The sequence below is a fragment of the Gavialis gangeticus genome, unplaced genomic scaffold, assembly GCF_001723915.1.
Source record: "Gavialis gangeticus isolate Ggan-Ray unplaced genomic scaffold, GavGan_comp1, whole genome shotgun sequence".
NCBI classification, from domain to species: domain Eukaryota; kingdom Metazoa; phylum Chordata; order Crocodylia; family Gavialidae; genus Gavialis; species Gavialis gangeticus.
In genome coordinates this window covers 48268355-48283534 of record NW_017728992.1, presented here as the reverse complement: position 1 = coordinate 48283534, position 15180 = coordinate 48268355, and the positions used below count along the sequence as shown (strand labels likewise).

General features: G+C 46.1%; 1 protein-coding gene across 1 annotated transcript in view; it reads left to right on the top strand.

Annotated features, from left to right (window-relative positions):
* FAM217A (family with sequence similarity 217 member A) overlaps positions 1-14944 on the top strand; it is a 23866-nt gene extending 8922 nt beyond the window's left edge. Inside the window, exons 4-6 of the mRNA XM_019518627.1 lie at positions 2174-2245; positions 2339-2418; positions 13009-14944. Coding sequence (XP_019374172.1) covers positions 2174-2245; positions 2339-2418; positions 13009-14158 — 1302 coding nt within the window. The 3' untranslated portion in view covers positions 14159-14944. The remainder of the gene's footprint in view (positions 1-2173; positions 2246-2338; positions 2419-13008) is intronic.
* The last annotated feature ends 236 nt before the right edge of the window (positions 14945-15180 follow it).

Sequence of the window (15180 nt, the reverse complement as noted above, 5' to 3'; positions counted from 1 at the left end):
GGAAGGAGCACAGGTGGGGGGAAGTGGCCCCTCCCCGCCCATGGCCGGTGCCCCACGCTGCAGCTGCTCGCAGCCCCAGGCAGGCTGCAAGCAGCTGCAGCACAGGGCACCAGGCGTGGGGTGGGGAGGGGCTGCTTTCTCCCCTCCCCCCTACCGGCGCTCAGCACCAGCTTGTAACCCGGCCCCGCTGCCAGGCTGGCAGGTGGCTGCAGCGCGGGGTGCCGGGCACACCAAGTCAGGGATCTGTCTACCCACAAGTTTCACAAGACTTCAGAGTCTAAAACTGGATGAAGATGGAAACTTCTAGGATGAAGCAATTTTAGCCCTGCTACCCAGAAGGCATGTCTGCACATGCTATTAATCCTATAAAGTGTTACTGTACAGTAACATACTAAGCATGTCTACACATGTATTTACTGCACAGTAAGCAGCTTTTACACTGGTGTCCACACATGCAAGTGTTAAAGCACAGTAACGCTGCGTGTGGACTGTCTTGGGACTAAAATTAGTCCCAAGTCAGTCCACACTAACAGTTTACTGTACAATAAGGTGTCTACACATGCCTCACTGCACAGTAACTGCTCAAACAAATTTGTTACCTGCATCATGTAGGTGTAGCATCAAGTTGGCCTAAGTCTCCATAGTTACTGTGCAGTATGTGTGCACACATGTAGACACAAGCCTGTACTGCGCAGTAACCTAAGTTACTGCGCAGTAATGGTGCATGTGTAGACACACCCACTGTACGGTAAGCCTTACTTGGGAGCATGTTTTTACCAGCATCCTGTTGGGAGCAAATCTGTTCCCAGTGGGAGCAGCCCAGGACAGGGTTGCTCCTACCCTGCTCTGGTCCCCTGCAGTAGCTAGGGGGAACTCCAGGCTCCCCTGAGGTGCTAGCCCAGGGGCTGGCAGGGTGTACAGAGCCAGTCCCAGGCTCACAGGGCCAGGAGAGCTCTGCCAGCTGCAGGAGCAGCTAACTCTTTGGCCCATATACATTGGGAGGGGTCCTGATGTGCAGGGGAGACAGCTGCCACTGCACTGCTTTTCCAGCCCCCGAACATGGGAACAAGCCTAATGTCCAGTGGGGCTTCTGTGTTCAGCCAGGGGCTGGCTGGGAGTTGTCCTGTTTCTGGGGCAGCTCCTAGCCAGCCTCCTGCTGGACAGGGATTTCCCTGAGCAGCTGGGGTATGGCCTGGACCTGTCCCAAGTGGAAATCCCTGCCCAGCCTGGGGCTGATTGGGAGCTGATCCAGAAGCACAGCAGTCCTCTCAGTAGACTAATTTACTGTGTAGTAAATGGTGTGTGTGTATAGATAGTAACACTTTACTGTGCAGTAGATAAGTTTACTGTGCAGTAAAATGGCTCACGTAGACACACCCAGAGAGGAGCATTTCCTTCTGAACACGACTGCCAGTGTGCTCTGGCAGAGCATTTCTCAACTGGTGGGTCACAAGAATATATGAAAGGGTCGCAAACAGACTTTAAAAATGGATTGTTGGTTGTAGCCATGTTGGTCTAAGGAAATAGGCAGACAAGGTTCTTTGGGTAGATGTGATATCTTTTATTAGACCAACTAAATAGTTGAAAAAATTGTTCTTTGTAAGCTTTTGGTTACAAACACCCTTCTTTAGGCATAAGGAGAGTCAACAAACTTTAAAAATGGATTCTTCTTTAAAGGAGAAAAAAGTGGGAAACAGTGGCTTTTTTCTTACAGGTTTCAGGGTCAGAGTTTCAGCCTGCAAAGGGCTACTTGGGCTTTTTTCTCACAGGTTGTCAGGGTTTCAGCCTGCACAGGGCTACTTGGGCCCACCCCTCTGCCCCACACACCCACCCCCTGCTCCACATACCAGAGGGCTGGGGCCTGGGGTGGGAGGTAGCAGGTCAGGAGTGAGGGGCACTGGGTTGGGACTGGCCATTGATGTTTACAGATGGGTCCTGGTACAAAAAAGGTTGAGAACCACTTCTCTAGCCCGCATTTTTAACACGCGCAAATTCTTCACACAAAGCATTTTAAATACTTTGTTAAAAACCAAATTCAGCCCAGTGAAGTCAGTGGGGTTGCATAGTTAAAACCAAGGAAAACTTAGATCAAAATACCCAAGAGAAATAGATGATCATGTCTGGAAAAAGTACTTTTACACGGAGTAAATACTGTGGTTGATCTGTTTTACAGGACTCTTACAAAAGCCTAGTGGAACTACTGGCAGATCTTAGATTGTCAAAGAATACAAGTAGAAGAACGCAGGTGGGATTTGTTTGTTTTTTTATTTTCAATCTTAGCACATTATAAAACTTATATTAGTAGTATTTTTATAGAAATGTTTTTTCTTTTTTGCAGCTAAGTCAAAATAATAACAAGGAAGGGACATTTAATTCCTGGGGATATACACATAATCAAGTCAATGCTACTGTGAACAGGTAACACATTTAATTCTTCAAACAATTTAATTAGAACAGAATTTGTTTGCCCATGTCCAAGCAAGCTGAACAAGTGAAAGCACTGCTTGCTAAGACAAGCATTTAGCACACTGTGGAATTTTATACTACTGGTTAATTATCATCTTATATGATTTCTAACATCCAAGTTCAAAGGGGATTTATGGATTAATATACAGATAATTTAATTAAAATAAAGTAACTTTGAGAACTTGGAAAGTATGATGTTCAGGTAAGTGTTTTTAATATCTTCTGGAACACAATTATTTTCTCTTTTGTTATACCCAAAGGATGTTTTTTTGCCATCTTGGGATGTAATTTATTAATGTTATTAACATTATTTTTTCCAATTAATCCTGTATATACTCTGCCAATTCCATGGAATAAGACTATACAAGAGGAAATTTAATTTTTTCTCCATACTGGAATTCCTCCTTCCCATCTATCTAAGACCTACTCTTTCCTTTCCACCTTAAAGAACACCATTCCTTTAGTCACCCTGTTTCTTAGGGTAAGCTAGGTGTGAATGACATTGGTTCCAATTTTCACTTCTAACATTTGACTGTTTTAACTTTATATTTAACTTAATATGTTTGAACAAGAAAAGGACAGCAGTTGCTGAAGTTGCTGTAAAATTAAGTCCTGATCCTACAAAGAGACAAGAACGTGGATAATTTCATTGTCCAAGGCATTGGGTGCATCTATATGTGAAATTAACACAATGCGATAAACTCTGGAGCAGTTTGAGCCAGGGTCACCTGCTCCCTTGCACAGTGTCTACACATGCGCCTGGGACAGCAGCAGTTTGAGCAGGATAGAGCAGTTCCAGGCTGACAGCAGGTTGGGAGGTCAGCCTTGAGCTCCAGGGGGCGGTGTTGAGTGGCAGAGGGGCTAGCTGGGGCAGGGGGAGCCAAAGTACAGAACCGTGCAGCAGGCAGCCCCCATACTTTATCACCTTCGTGCCCCAGCCAGTCCCTGACACTGTCTGCACATGCATTTCGTTGCACTTAATTACTCTGCTGTAAGATAGTACTATCCCTGACAGTACTATCCTATGGTGGAGTTAATATTTACTGCAACCTAATACTGGCACACAAGTAGACAGTGACACTTTACTGCAGAGCTAATTGCAGTAAAGAGCATGTATAGATGCACCCAATGTACGTAAAGACAGGTGTGTAAAGTTATGCATAAATCTAACTCTTTGTAGGATTAAGACCTAATGATATTCTAGAAGGAGCAGCAGCTGTACTTAGAGGCATATCTGGTGATTTAGAGAAGTTTCTTGGAGTATCTTCCTCTTGTGACTACCTTAATAAAACAAAATACAGCCAACCTGGCTTTATCAAGAACCAATTGGATCAAGCTAGTCTAATCTCCTTTTTTTTGCCAGGATAACTGGCTTAATGGAAAAGAGAGAAATGTAGATGTGATACCTTCAGTTTAGTAAGGCTTTAGACACTGCCCCACTGCCATAAGCAACTAGGGACATGTACCATATTTATTCAAACATAAGAATCTCCCCACTCCCTCCCAATCATAATGTGAAAAAAGCTCCTCATTTTACACTTGCATACAAAACCTCACTAAATAAGTTATAATTAAACTGCTGCAGAACACAGTATGTTCTCAGTAATGGAAAAAAAAAAAAACTATGAAGTTGATGAATTACAGTTTTCTAGCCACATACTTAGGCATTTGGAGCATTTATGCCAGCACTATAAACACATAAACATGTGCATGTAGACTGAACACGGGTACTCTCAAGACTGGTTGGGCAGGAATACATTCTAGCTGTACATTCGTGAGTGTAAGCACGGGGAACAGGCAGACCCTCTTCTGTTTTAGCCCCAGTAACTGAGTGGTTAGGAAAATTGACTAGGAAGCAGACCTAGGCCCACAGTGTGTTTTAACATGTCTCTCTGACTTTCCAGCATGGTGGTCAAACCACCACATCACACATTAAGCATTTTTCCAGTTCCTTCTCCAGTCCTCCTTTCAAAGCTGAGCCACTGTCCCTTGCATTTACTAGTCATTGGACAAAATAGATGAAGAGCAGTGCAAAGCTTTTGTCCCATTACAAGCAAAGGAATATGCCAGAAGAAAGGCCCCCTTTCCTCCAGAGCCATTTCACTGAAGAACGCACCCTCAGGGCTGACATATTCCTTAAAGGGACAGTGTGGCAGGACGGGGCCTGGGGGTCCGTGACCTCCCCTAGCGCCCCTACCTTCCGTGCCAAATCGGGTCTTGAACACACCCTCTATCTCATTAATGGGAGGCTGCCTTCCTGCCCTCCTTGGCACGGTGCCTGCCTTGCTGTCACAGGTGCCCCCCCCACTTCTCTCATGGCCCTCGCCGCACTGGGGCCTCAATAAGCTGGCCCCCCTCCTGGGGCTCCCCAATAAGCTCGTCCCCCTCCCAGGGCTTCCCTCGTACAGACAGTGCCCCACTGGGGCCTGTCTCGTGTCTCTCACGCTCCCCGCCCGCACTCAGGCCTTGCTCGTGCTTCTCGCCCTCGGGGCTCAATCGGCCTCGGCCTTACCTGGCCCCCAGACCCCTTCCTCGGGTCCTACACCCACTGGGCTCCTCCCAATTGGGCTCAGGCGGCCTCAGCCTTACCTGGCCCCAGACCCCTTTCCTGGGTCTCATGCCCCACTGGGGCTCCTCCTGATAATCGCCCACCCTGGGGCCAGGGTCGGGACACCCCACTGAGGCCTCCTCCAATCCCTACAGCCTCACCCTATGCTCCGGTGACACAGCCAAAACCATAAGCACAAAACCCCTGGGCTATAACATAAATTCCCAGCCAACCTGGCTTGTTTCCATATACATCCCCATCGGGGTTTTCTTGACCTCCTACCTCCTTGGCAGCCAAAGAGGGCTGGCCTCGGGCCTCGGCCTATGCTGTTTATAAAGGCCAGGCCCTGTCCCCTTCCGGTCAGCTGACCAGACTGGTTGTCACGGCAACCTGCACCTGTGCTGCCCTGGTGATTGGCAGCTGAGCTCGTAACACTGCCTCCAGTAGCAGGCACCTTAGTGTCCTGCTACAGACAGACAACCCTGTTATATTCCACCCACACTGTTAGTCATGCATTTCTGTCTGGCTACACTTTTGTGACTGATGCACACTTGCATGTCCAGAATAGCCAAGCATATGTAGCTGTACACCTGCCTGGCCAGTATATGGCCTACTGCTCACAGTCAGTCTGCTCACACATGCTTATGTGACCACAGTGCAGGTGTTTAAGTGTCAAAAACACCACTTACATAACTAGAATACTGTCATGTAGGCACACAGCAGGGAAATGTAATTCTGCCCTTAAAGTGCAGGTGATGCTAAGCTGGGTGGAGTTTCAAGGACTTTGGAGGGCAAGATCAGACTTGAAAATTATCGTGAAAAGTTGGGGAAAAAAATGTTCAAAATCAACCAGATGAAATTCAGTAAAGACAAGTACAAAGTATAACATTTAAGAAAGACAAATCAAATGCACAAATACAAAATAGGGAATAATTAGAATAGCCTCTCGTTGGCCCGTAGACTTCTTGAGTCAGGTGGAGGTCTGGACTGATGGGTCTGCCTGCATACTCAAGGTCAAACTGATTTCCAGGTTTGCGGTCCAGAAAGAGTTTTTCCTCAGCTCATATTGCCAGAGGGTTTTTTTTTTAACCTTCTGACACAGGATGGATCTCTTCATAAGAATCATCTGCGCATTTCTCATCACATCACAGTTCCAGGGGTTCTGGGCATTATATTGGGTTCAATATCAAGCGAAGTGGGTGAAAACTAATGATTTGTGGTATATGGGCGGTTAGACTGACTGATCTAGTCTCTTCATGGTCATAAAGTCCATGAAACTTGTCTTTGCTCAGTTGTATTTTCAGGTGCAGCCACATGTAACAATTGAACCATTCCCAAACATCAATGATTGGGGTCCAGTGCACAGTTGTTGCAGGACAGACTATAAATGACAGTAGCTTATCATCTCTTCTCTTCTCAGCTGATAAGATGACCGTTGTTAAACTGGTCAATTCTTTATTTTCTGGGGCAGAGGAGATAGCAGAAGTGCCAGATTGTGAACAGCTGAAAAAGTAAAGAAAAAACAAAAAACCTGAAAAATGTGCTTCTTAATAGGTAGAACTGACCACCTAATTAGGCTTCCTTGTTTTGTTGCCATGTAGTTTTGGGTATACCAAATAAATTGACTCTGAATTTCAGCACTGGTGGGCACATATACATATGCATTTAATGTACCTTAAAGTTACTGTGCATTAAAATAAGGCCCAGTAAACTGCACCTGGGAACGCATCTACATGTATCCCTGCATTGGGAGCAAATTTACTCCTAACAGGGCCAGTTGAGTCCAGAACTGCTTCTGGCCCTCTGCCCCACCTTACCGGGGGAGCTCCAGGCTCCTTTGGTACCAGCCCCAGGCAGGCAGGGGGTACAGGGGTCAGGCCTCGGCTCTGGGAAGCAGGGCAGTAGCTGTCCTGGAGCTGGGGACAGCTTCCAGCCTCTTGGTGCTCAGGATTGCAGCCTGGCTTGGCGGTGCTGGCTTGGGGTGATGCTCCATGGCCAAGCGGGAGCAGTGCCTTGAGCTCTCCCTTCACTTTGCTTGCTGAGGGGTTGGAGGAGCTCTCTGCCCCTGGTTCCAGCACTGCTCAGCTTCTGGCTCCCCCAGGAGCTGGGAACTGAGCAGCACCAGGATGGGGGAGCTCTGTCACCAGGGACAGAGAGCTTCCTTGTTCCCTCAGCCTAGCCACTGCCCACACAGCACACCCCCAGTTGGCTCCCGCTACCTGCCTGTGCCTGCAGGGAGCTGAGAGCTAAGCAGTGCTGGGACTGGAGACAGAGCAAGCAAAGCAAAGGGAGGGGAGGGCTCAGGGCGCTGCTGCCACTCAGCCACGGGGCATTGCCCCAAGCCAGCACCACTGAGCAAGGCTGTGATTCCCAAGCTCCACACTGGAGCTGCAGACAATAACCCCTCCTCTGTCTCCCCTGCCTCCTGTGGCTCCTTGCTGCCTAGGCTGACCAGGAGTAAATTGTTCCTCATCAGTATTACACATGCACTACTGCATAGTATGTAATGCATGGTTAATCTAGTTCCTGTATTTTTTTTTGGTATTAGCAAACCTAGGCGCATTAGCCTAATTTACTGCTCAGCAGGTCCTGCACACATGTAGATGGTGATGCTTTTCTGTGTACTAGTCTAATGTGCAGTAAAGTGCCTCGTGTAGATGTACCCAGTGAGGACTCAGAAAGATTCTTTTAGTTATTTTCTAGTAGTGCTTAGCTGAACTTAATACTTCTGAGGGGAACCTGTAATTGCTATAAATATTTTTGCTATATTTGAAAAATTACCCAGAAAGTATTTTATTACCAGTTATCCTCATTTAGTAAAAACTAAAGACATATATAGGTTTGGGGACAAATAAGTATGAAATTTAATTTTCATTAATCTACTCATCACTGAGGAAGAACATGTCTTGTTATCTGTAGGAAGAGTCTGAAAGCACCGTCTGAAGAAACTGCTTCTGCCAAGTATTTCCCTTTGTCTGTGCCTCTGTTGCCTTTTCATTTAATAAATCCTTTAAACCCCTAATCTTTCCATACTTTTTGGAAAGCCCTAGGGCAAGGATCCTGAGAAAGATACTGTGAGGGCTTCTCAGTCACCTAGTAGAAGATACCTGATGATAAACATTATCAGGGCTTTTCAGATATTTTCACTGTATAGGTTACATGGTAATAGTTTTATTGACACTTTTGATCCCCTTTTAGTAGCTGCTGCATTTGTTCCAGTGGAAAAGTAATGTTAGGAAGGTACCGAATGTGGCTTTAATGAAGTTTAATAGCCTGGAAACAAGTACAGCCCTCATCAGCTGCTCCGCAGTCTCTCCACACTGCAGGACATGCTATTGGAAAATCACTGATTCATGATGAGGTTTTATTTCCCTGGTAGGTTAAGGATAATTCCTGAGACAACTTACACCCTTATTTAACTTCTGTGATGTCTACTGGATGTAAGACAGCTCAAAAGTTGATCTACTGTCTTGAAGCTTTTAAAACTTCTCTCTCTGCCTCTCCTACCAGCTAAAATAAAGCCTTGGTTTTACCTTAATTCATCTCCTGCTTATAGGTATGCTGTAACATATTTTCCAAATTTATCTCTTTCTCAATATTTGAATCAAGGAGCTTGGGGCTACAGCTCTTCAGAAGGCCCCATTAGGCTGCTTTTCCCTATTGCTTGAGGCCAGCACACACAATATATTTTCATCCGTCTTTGTTTTTTCAAGAGACTCAAACCTTTTTTTCCTTAAAGAACTTTGTTTTGAGGCAAATTTTTAAGCATTGTGTAACTGTCCTTATTTTTCATTCCCCACTTCTACTTAATGAAGTGCTTAAAGTAAGTCGGCTAAGATCCTGCTGCTCAGACATTGGTTCTTACTTGCCATTTGTCACACTTCTGAGGTGCGTAGTAATCCTGTCACACACTGTCACTTCCAGAATATTTATCACATGTTTTCAATTAAAAACAAGAAAAGGCTTTAATTCATCTGTTAGGGTTCCCAAGAGTTATGGTCAGACTATCAGTCAGGCTGTACATTAATCATGTTTGTCTTCTTCTTTCTTGCTCCTGCAGCATGAACAGGGATGAATGATGGTTTTCATGCTGGTCCCAAATTACATGCCTAAAGTTACATTCGTTTTCTTTTCTGTTATAAATAGTAGTCAACTAATTTCAGTGTTCCAGTTAATTATTTTGTCTAGAATAAACAAGGTCCTCTGGTTTCCTCTCGTTACTCCTACTCCCAGTTTTTAAATCTTAAATTTATGTGGATGCATGCAATTTAATACATAGGGTCAGTCCCCACTCTGTCTCTGTCCCCGCAATTCCTTGCACAGAACCAGGGTAACCCAAAGCTTTGCGAAGAGGGGAGATATTCCTCTGCAGCTTGACTCATCTTGGAATGGCTCAATCCACAGCAGTTCCTTCCCATTCCCTGGCACAGGTATGCACAGGATAGGGGGAGAGCTGGTGCCATTCAACCCATCCTGGGTTCCTGGAATAGCTTGAATGGTGGGAGAGAGCTGCCATGGCTTGATCCATCCCCAGTCCTGGGATGGCTTAAGTGATGGGGGGTATCCCCCACTTCTTGCACAGCTGTCACCCTTCTGTGTAAGGTGAGGAGGGAGGAAATTCCCATTTCACAGAAATGGGATGAATGGCTGGTCACAGACTCAGCATCAGTCAGGGCTTTAAGCACAGCCAAGGTTCACCTGCAGAGGTGAGGAGGCAGGGTCATGCTCTGTGCTCCCTGCAAGCAGCTGCAGGCTGTTTGATAGCCTGGTTTGTACTCTGGAACCAGTCAGGGTTACCAGCACAACTACTGGGCCTATGAGCTAGTTCATCCGCAGGGGGCAGAGAGCAGTGAACCCTGAGATGCTGAGAGACCCATCCAAGACTGTTTAACATACCACACATTCATTGCATAAAGAGCAATACAAACCAGCCACAAAGATGTTCTACATTTAACAAGCATCTTTGAGGCTGGGTCATCGTGTTTATGACTTGTTTGCTATTTTAAATATGTGATGAATTGCTCAAGTGTGTGGCATGTTGCAATTCATTACACAATAAATGCAATGTCTGTCAAAGGCCCCAGTCTACGCACACACCATACCAGAGTATAAGATTTATGACATGCTAAGGGAACATTGTGGGAACTCCTTGTTAAAATACTGACAACACATTATTGACCTCTAGAAATTACCCTGAGTTACAAACTTAAAATCCAACTCTGTATTTTTCCAGAGATATTCAGTCCTATTAAAGATAGGTCTAAACTGCTGACCAGGTGGCCAGAGGACAAAACAAAAAAAGTTAAGAGGAAGGAATGTCAGATCAGGGTTATCTCATAGTTGTTGGGTTCAACAAATCTCAGTTTCTCTCTCAGCTGAGTTACAGCTTTCAGAAATACATTATCATTTTTAAGACATACCCCAAGGAGCTGCAGGAAATCAGTGTTCATGGTGGGTCATTTACTTGCAGGAATCACATCAACTTTATTTTATTATCCCAAAGCAAGGGTGGGCAAAATACAGCCTGCGGGCCAGATCCGGCCCGCCAAGCACTTCCCTCCATCCCGCGGAGCCCCTTCAAAACCCAGGTAATGGCGGCTGCCTCTCTAAAAGCCTCCAGCGGCACCAGCCACAAGCTGCAGCCCCTCAGGCTGTTTCCTTGGGTTCTGGTTGCAAGGCAGCCAACCCTGACCTCAGCCTGACCCAGCTAGCCTCGCTCCACCCCTGGCTTAGGCCAGGTTTGCAGCTTGAGAGGGGCGGGGGCTGGGCCAGAACCTGTGGTGCTGGTGAGGGGGAAACGGTATCTGGCCAGCTTCTGCCTCCTGCATGGGACTGGGAAGGGCCCTGCCCTGCAGGTAAGCCCAGGAAAGCGGCTGCTGGGCAGGCTTTCCCTATGCTGTGCTGCTCAGGCCATGCCGGCACTGGGGAGGGGAAGCAGCAGCTGGGCCACAGCTCCGACCCAGTCAGCACCAGGGAGGAGAGGTGGCGGCAGAGCTGTGCCGCTCGAGATGGGATGAGCCCAACCAGAGCAGCAGGGGCTCAGCTGCATTTTCCCCCTACTTGTGTTGGTCAGTCCTAAGCAGCACATGGCTCCGCACTGCTGCTGGCTGGTGCAAACCTGGCTGGGCTCACACCATCCCCAGGAGCACATGGGAAGCTGGCTTCAGCCCCACGTTGCTCTGGATGGGACTGACCCGGCCAGGAAAGGCGGCATGCAGCTGAAGTCGGCTACTCCTGTGCTGCTGGGGACTGGAGGAGCCTGGCCGGGTCTGGACCAGCCAGAAGCGGTGGCAGAGCCGTGTGCTGCTCAGGGTGGGATGAGCCTGGCCGGAGCAGCAGGGGCTCAGCTGCACTTTCCCCCTGCCTGCACTGGTCAGACCCGAGCGGCACACGGCTCCGCTGCCGCTTCTGCTGACCAGTGCAGCCCCGGCCAGGCCTGTCCCATCTGGAGCAGCATGAAACTGAAGCCAGCCTACCAGGTACTGCTGGGGACAGGGCAAGCCCAACTGGGTTGGCACTGGCCAGCAGAAGCGGGGGTGGAGCCTCCTCTTTTGGGACCAGCTGGCATAGGTAGGGGGAAAGTTCTGGGGGAGGTCTGATGCCCCTGAAACCCCACTGCTGGGGCAGGATGTTAGAGGGGTCACAACCCCTTGCTACCTGGTAAATTGTGCAAGGGGAGGGACATCAGGTGGCAAAGGTCAGGGGGCGGGGCTTCTGGTGGCAAAGGTCAGGGGGTGGGACATCCGGTCCCAAGATGGTGACAAGGGGGTGGGGCAGCTGAAGGGGCAGGGCTACCCATGTGGCCTCCAACAGCTCGTCAAGTCATCAAGCAGCCCTCTGCCCAAAATAATCGCCCACCCCTGCCATATCAGGACAATGGTTAGAAGTCTGAGCCTTGGACAGTGTTATATATGCTTAGTGGCTCTTCCTTTTTCCTACACCGTAGTTGCATCATTAGTTCACTCTAAATACCTTGTATATTTAACTCATTCCTCTGAGATTAATATTTTGACTATAAAGGTAGTTTGTGACATTACATTTTCTTCTGTGCTATGTAATGAAACAGGACTAAACTAACAGTTGACTTATAAGCATCAGCAGTTGCATACCATGAGTTCTGAGGAGAATCTTACTGTATTTTTGTCACTAGTATTTGTTTCACAGTTAGTCTATTTGGAAAAACAACCTATGCACTAGCTTTGGATCCTATGAAGAACAGTGGTGAAGAGGCAAGGATTTTTGTGGGTGATACCTTTTATTGGACCAACTGCATGGTTGGGATAGACTTAGAGGAGAGTTTTTCCCCCATTCATAGTGTACCAATAGGTAAAACTTCCCTACGTAGGGAAAGGATCTTGAGACACTTAAAATAATATTCCTTTAGGGCCAGTTTCCAGCCCTGAAGGATCTAACTCTATAACTCCTGTTAATTTAAGGGTTAAACTTCCCTTTCGGATATACAAGTTAAAGAACCTGGAATAAGATAAAATTCATATTACGTTTCAGTGACAATAAAACAGGCAAGTCATAGATTGAATGTTTGGCCTTAAAGTCTGTGTTGGGGAAAGAAGAATAGAAGGGACAGGACTCAAGTGAGCAAAAATAAAATCCACTTTTGATACTTTAATGGTGAATTTTGATTGTTTCATTGCAAAAATAAGGCTACTTTCCTTATTAGGCAAGCAGAAGTTGATCCTTAGTTTGTAGAAAGCATTAAAATTCCCATATAAGTGGGTTATTTCACTGTCAGATATATTGTGTACGATTGAGCCAATGATGTAATTTAGTCTTTCAATATCAATTGAACAGCAGTTGTTGCTCTTCTTGTAATATGGGGGGACTAACATCTACATCCTCAACCTATAGGTAGGCAAGCAATGTCAAAATTCCTAAGGACTTCAGTAGCATTAGACTTCTAAACGTGGTGCATTTTCTCCTATAACTCCCCAAATGAAAAACTACCCTACCTTTTCTCTCTTTTTTCTCCCTCCCAGAGACATCAGTAAACCTGAAGTGAAAACTGTCTCCGGCTCAAAAGATATTTCTTTAAACTTCTTTACTTTTAATTGTACATTGGTGGGGGCTCATATGAACAAATATCAAACTGCATCTTATCCAGGAGTGGAGCAGGCAGCGTTAGGAATCTACTGGACAAATGGAGATGGGGATTTTTGCAAGGCCAGAAATGAAGCCATTGCCTCTAGCTCTTACTCTGCTGCAGAAAGTAATAGTAACGATACACGATTTGTATCCAGGCGGAATTTGATGTCAGGAAAAAGTAGTTCAAAGGACAAGCTTTTGACAAAGGAAAGTAATGAATCTGAAAGTGAAAAGGCAGATGATGTTTTTCCAACTTATGCTAAAAACATGACTCTGAACTTAAGACCAAAAACTGCAGAAAACACTAAAGCAGCTTCCTACAAGCGCCAAAATGAAGAATTCTCATACCCTGATTTTCTTCCATCACCTTTCAATAAATTGGATTTACAAAAGTTAGCCTTATCAAAATGGGATAACTGGAAGGCTCTCTCTGATCCACCTCCAGAAGACTCTATGGTGAAACTAATATCTCGTCTCTTGGAAATGGAAAGAATGCAGCATCTAACTGTATTAAAAGAGAGAATAAAAGACCTGACTGTCTCTTCCCCTGTTCCAGTTGGCAGTCGACCCAGTTCCTTAAAACCCATGCTTCAGCTGAAGCAGCCAAGGCCATCCGAATCTGTGTGTCCTCAGACAGTTTGTAATGGAGATTATCAAGAAAAAAGTAGATCCAGCCCTTCTGCTTTCTGCACACTTGAATGGACCAGCTCAAAAAGCATAAAGCAGCATAGAGCATCTGGTGATACCGTTAAACGCTCTAAAGTGTCTACAATTTTGAACTCAAATCACATGCTCTCACAGAGGTCTTCCTCATGTGCACCAAAAACTCAATCAGCTGTTCAAATGACCTCAGAGTTACTGCCTCCAAGTACAGCTATAGCCTGCTCATTTCCTGAAAAAGACAGTTCAAAATATAAAAAGCCAAAGAACAAAAAAAGCCTTTACAAAAAAAATGTGGGAACAGGTAAACTTTTCCATTGTCAAAAGGTAAAAGCTCTATCTACTTTGCCAAAGCAGAAGTGTAGTCAAAGCGACAAATGGTAATCTTTTGAATTCACACTTACCACGAGCAACTCTTGCATTGTTCATAGTGAAATCATCAAGTATGTTTAAAGGTATGAGATGAAGGTGATCTGAAATAGCACTTGAAAATTTACGCCAAGTGCACTGTACGAAAAACAGTTATTCGTTCCCCACCTCCCGCTTGCCGGCGTCCATGACATCCTTTGTATGACTTAAAAAAAAGTGTTACACAAGCCATTCCCTCAGTTGCACCTTTAGCTTGAAAGGGCTCTTGGTACTCAAGCAATAGGAGCTCATTAAAATTGTCAGCTGGCAGGCAGCCCCATACCACAGACCATTGGATTAGCCCCTGCAGCTGCTGCAGAAGTCTTCAGTTTCAGTCAGCTGTTGCCACAGTTGCAACATCTGATCAGGAAAGCAGGTCACTGAGCCTTGGGGTGTGGGGGAGCTAAGGAGCAACTAACTACCCATTCCCTCCCATTCTTCACCTCCACCAGCTGGGGAGGCCGCCTTTCTGATATCTTTGCTACATTCCTGCCATGGGGCTGTGCACATGTGCCCACCCATAACATACTACAAAAATAAAACCTGCCAGAACCCTTAAAGAACACTATTTAAGTGCAATGTAAAGGGAGGAGTGGTATTTCAACAGAGAAGACAGGCTGTACCGCAGGCCAGCTGTCTGAGTATCCTTGGTGTGCTTGTACAACCTGTGCTGCTATGTCCTTCAAGCACAACTGTTACCTCACATATGTTTCCCTAGGCTGCTGTCATGTCTCCTGATTGCAGCATAGATGTATGCAGAAATGCAGTCACATGTAGAATCTCTATACCTAGCTGTGCAAGTACCTATGCAGTGGGTATACTGATTGGTGTTGCGCGTCAGCTTGATACACCTAGCAGTCAGAAGATTTAGATTTATGGTTCTTATTGTGACCATAGTTTATCCTCAGATTGTGCATATACATAAATATGCGCAAGGAGGGAGACTACAACTTGACAATATTGTTTTATGTTAGCATAATCATCACTGTACTACTGAG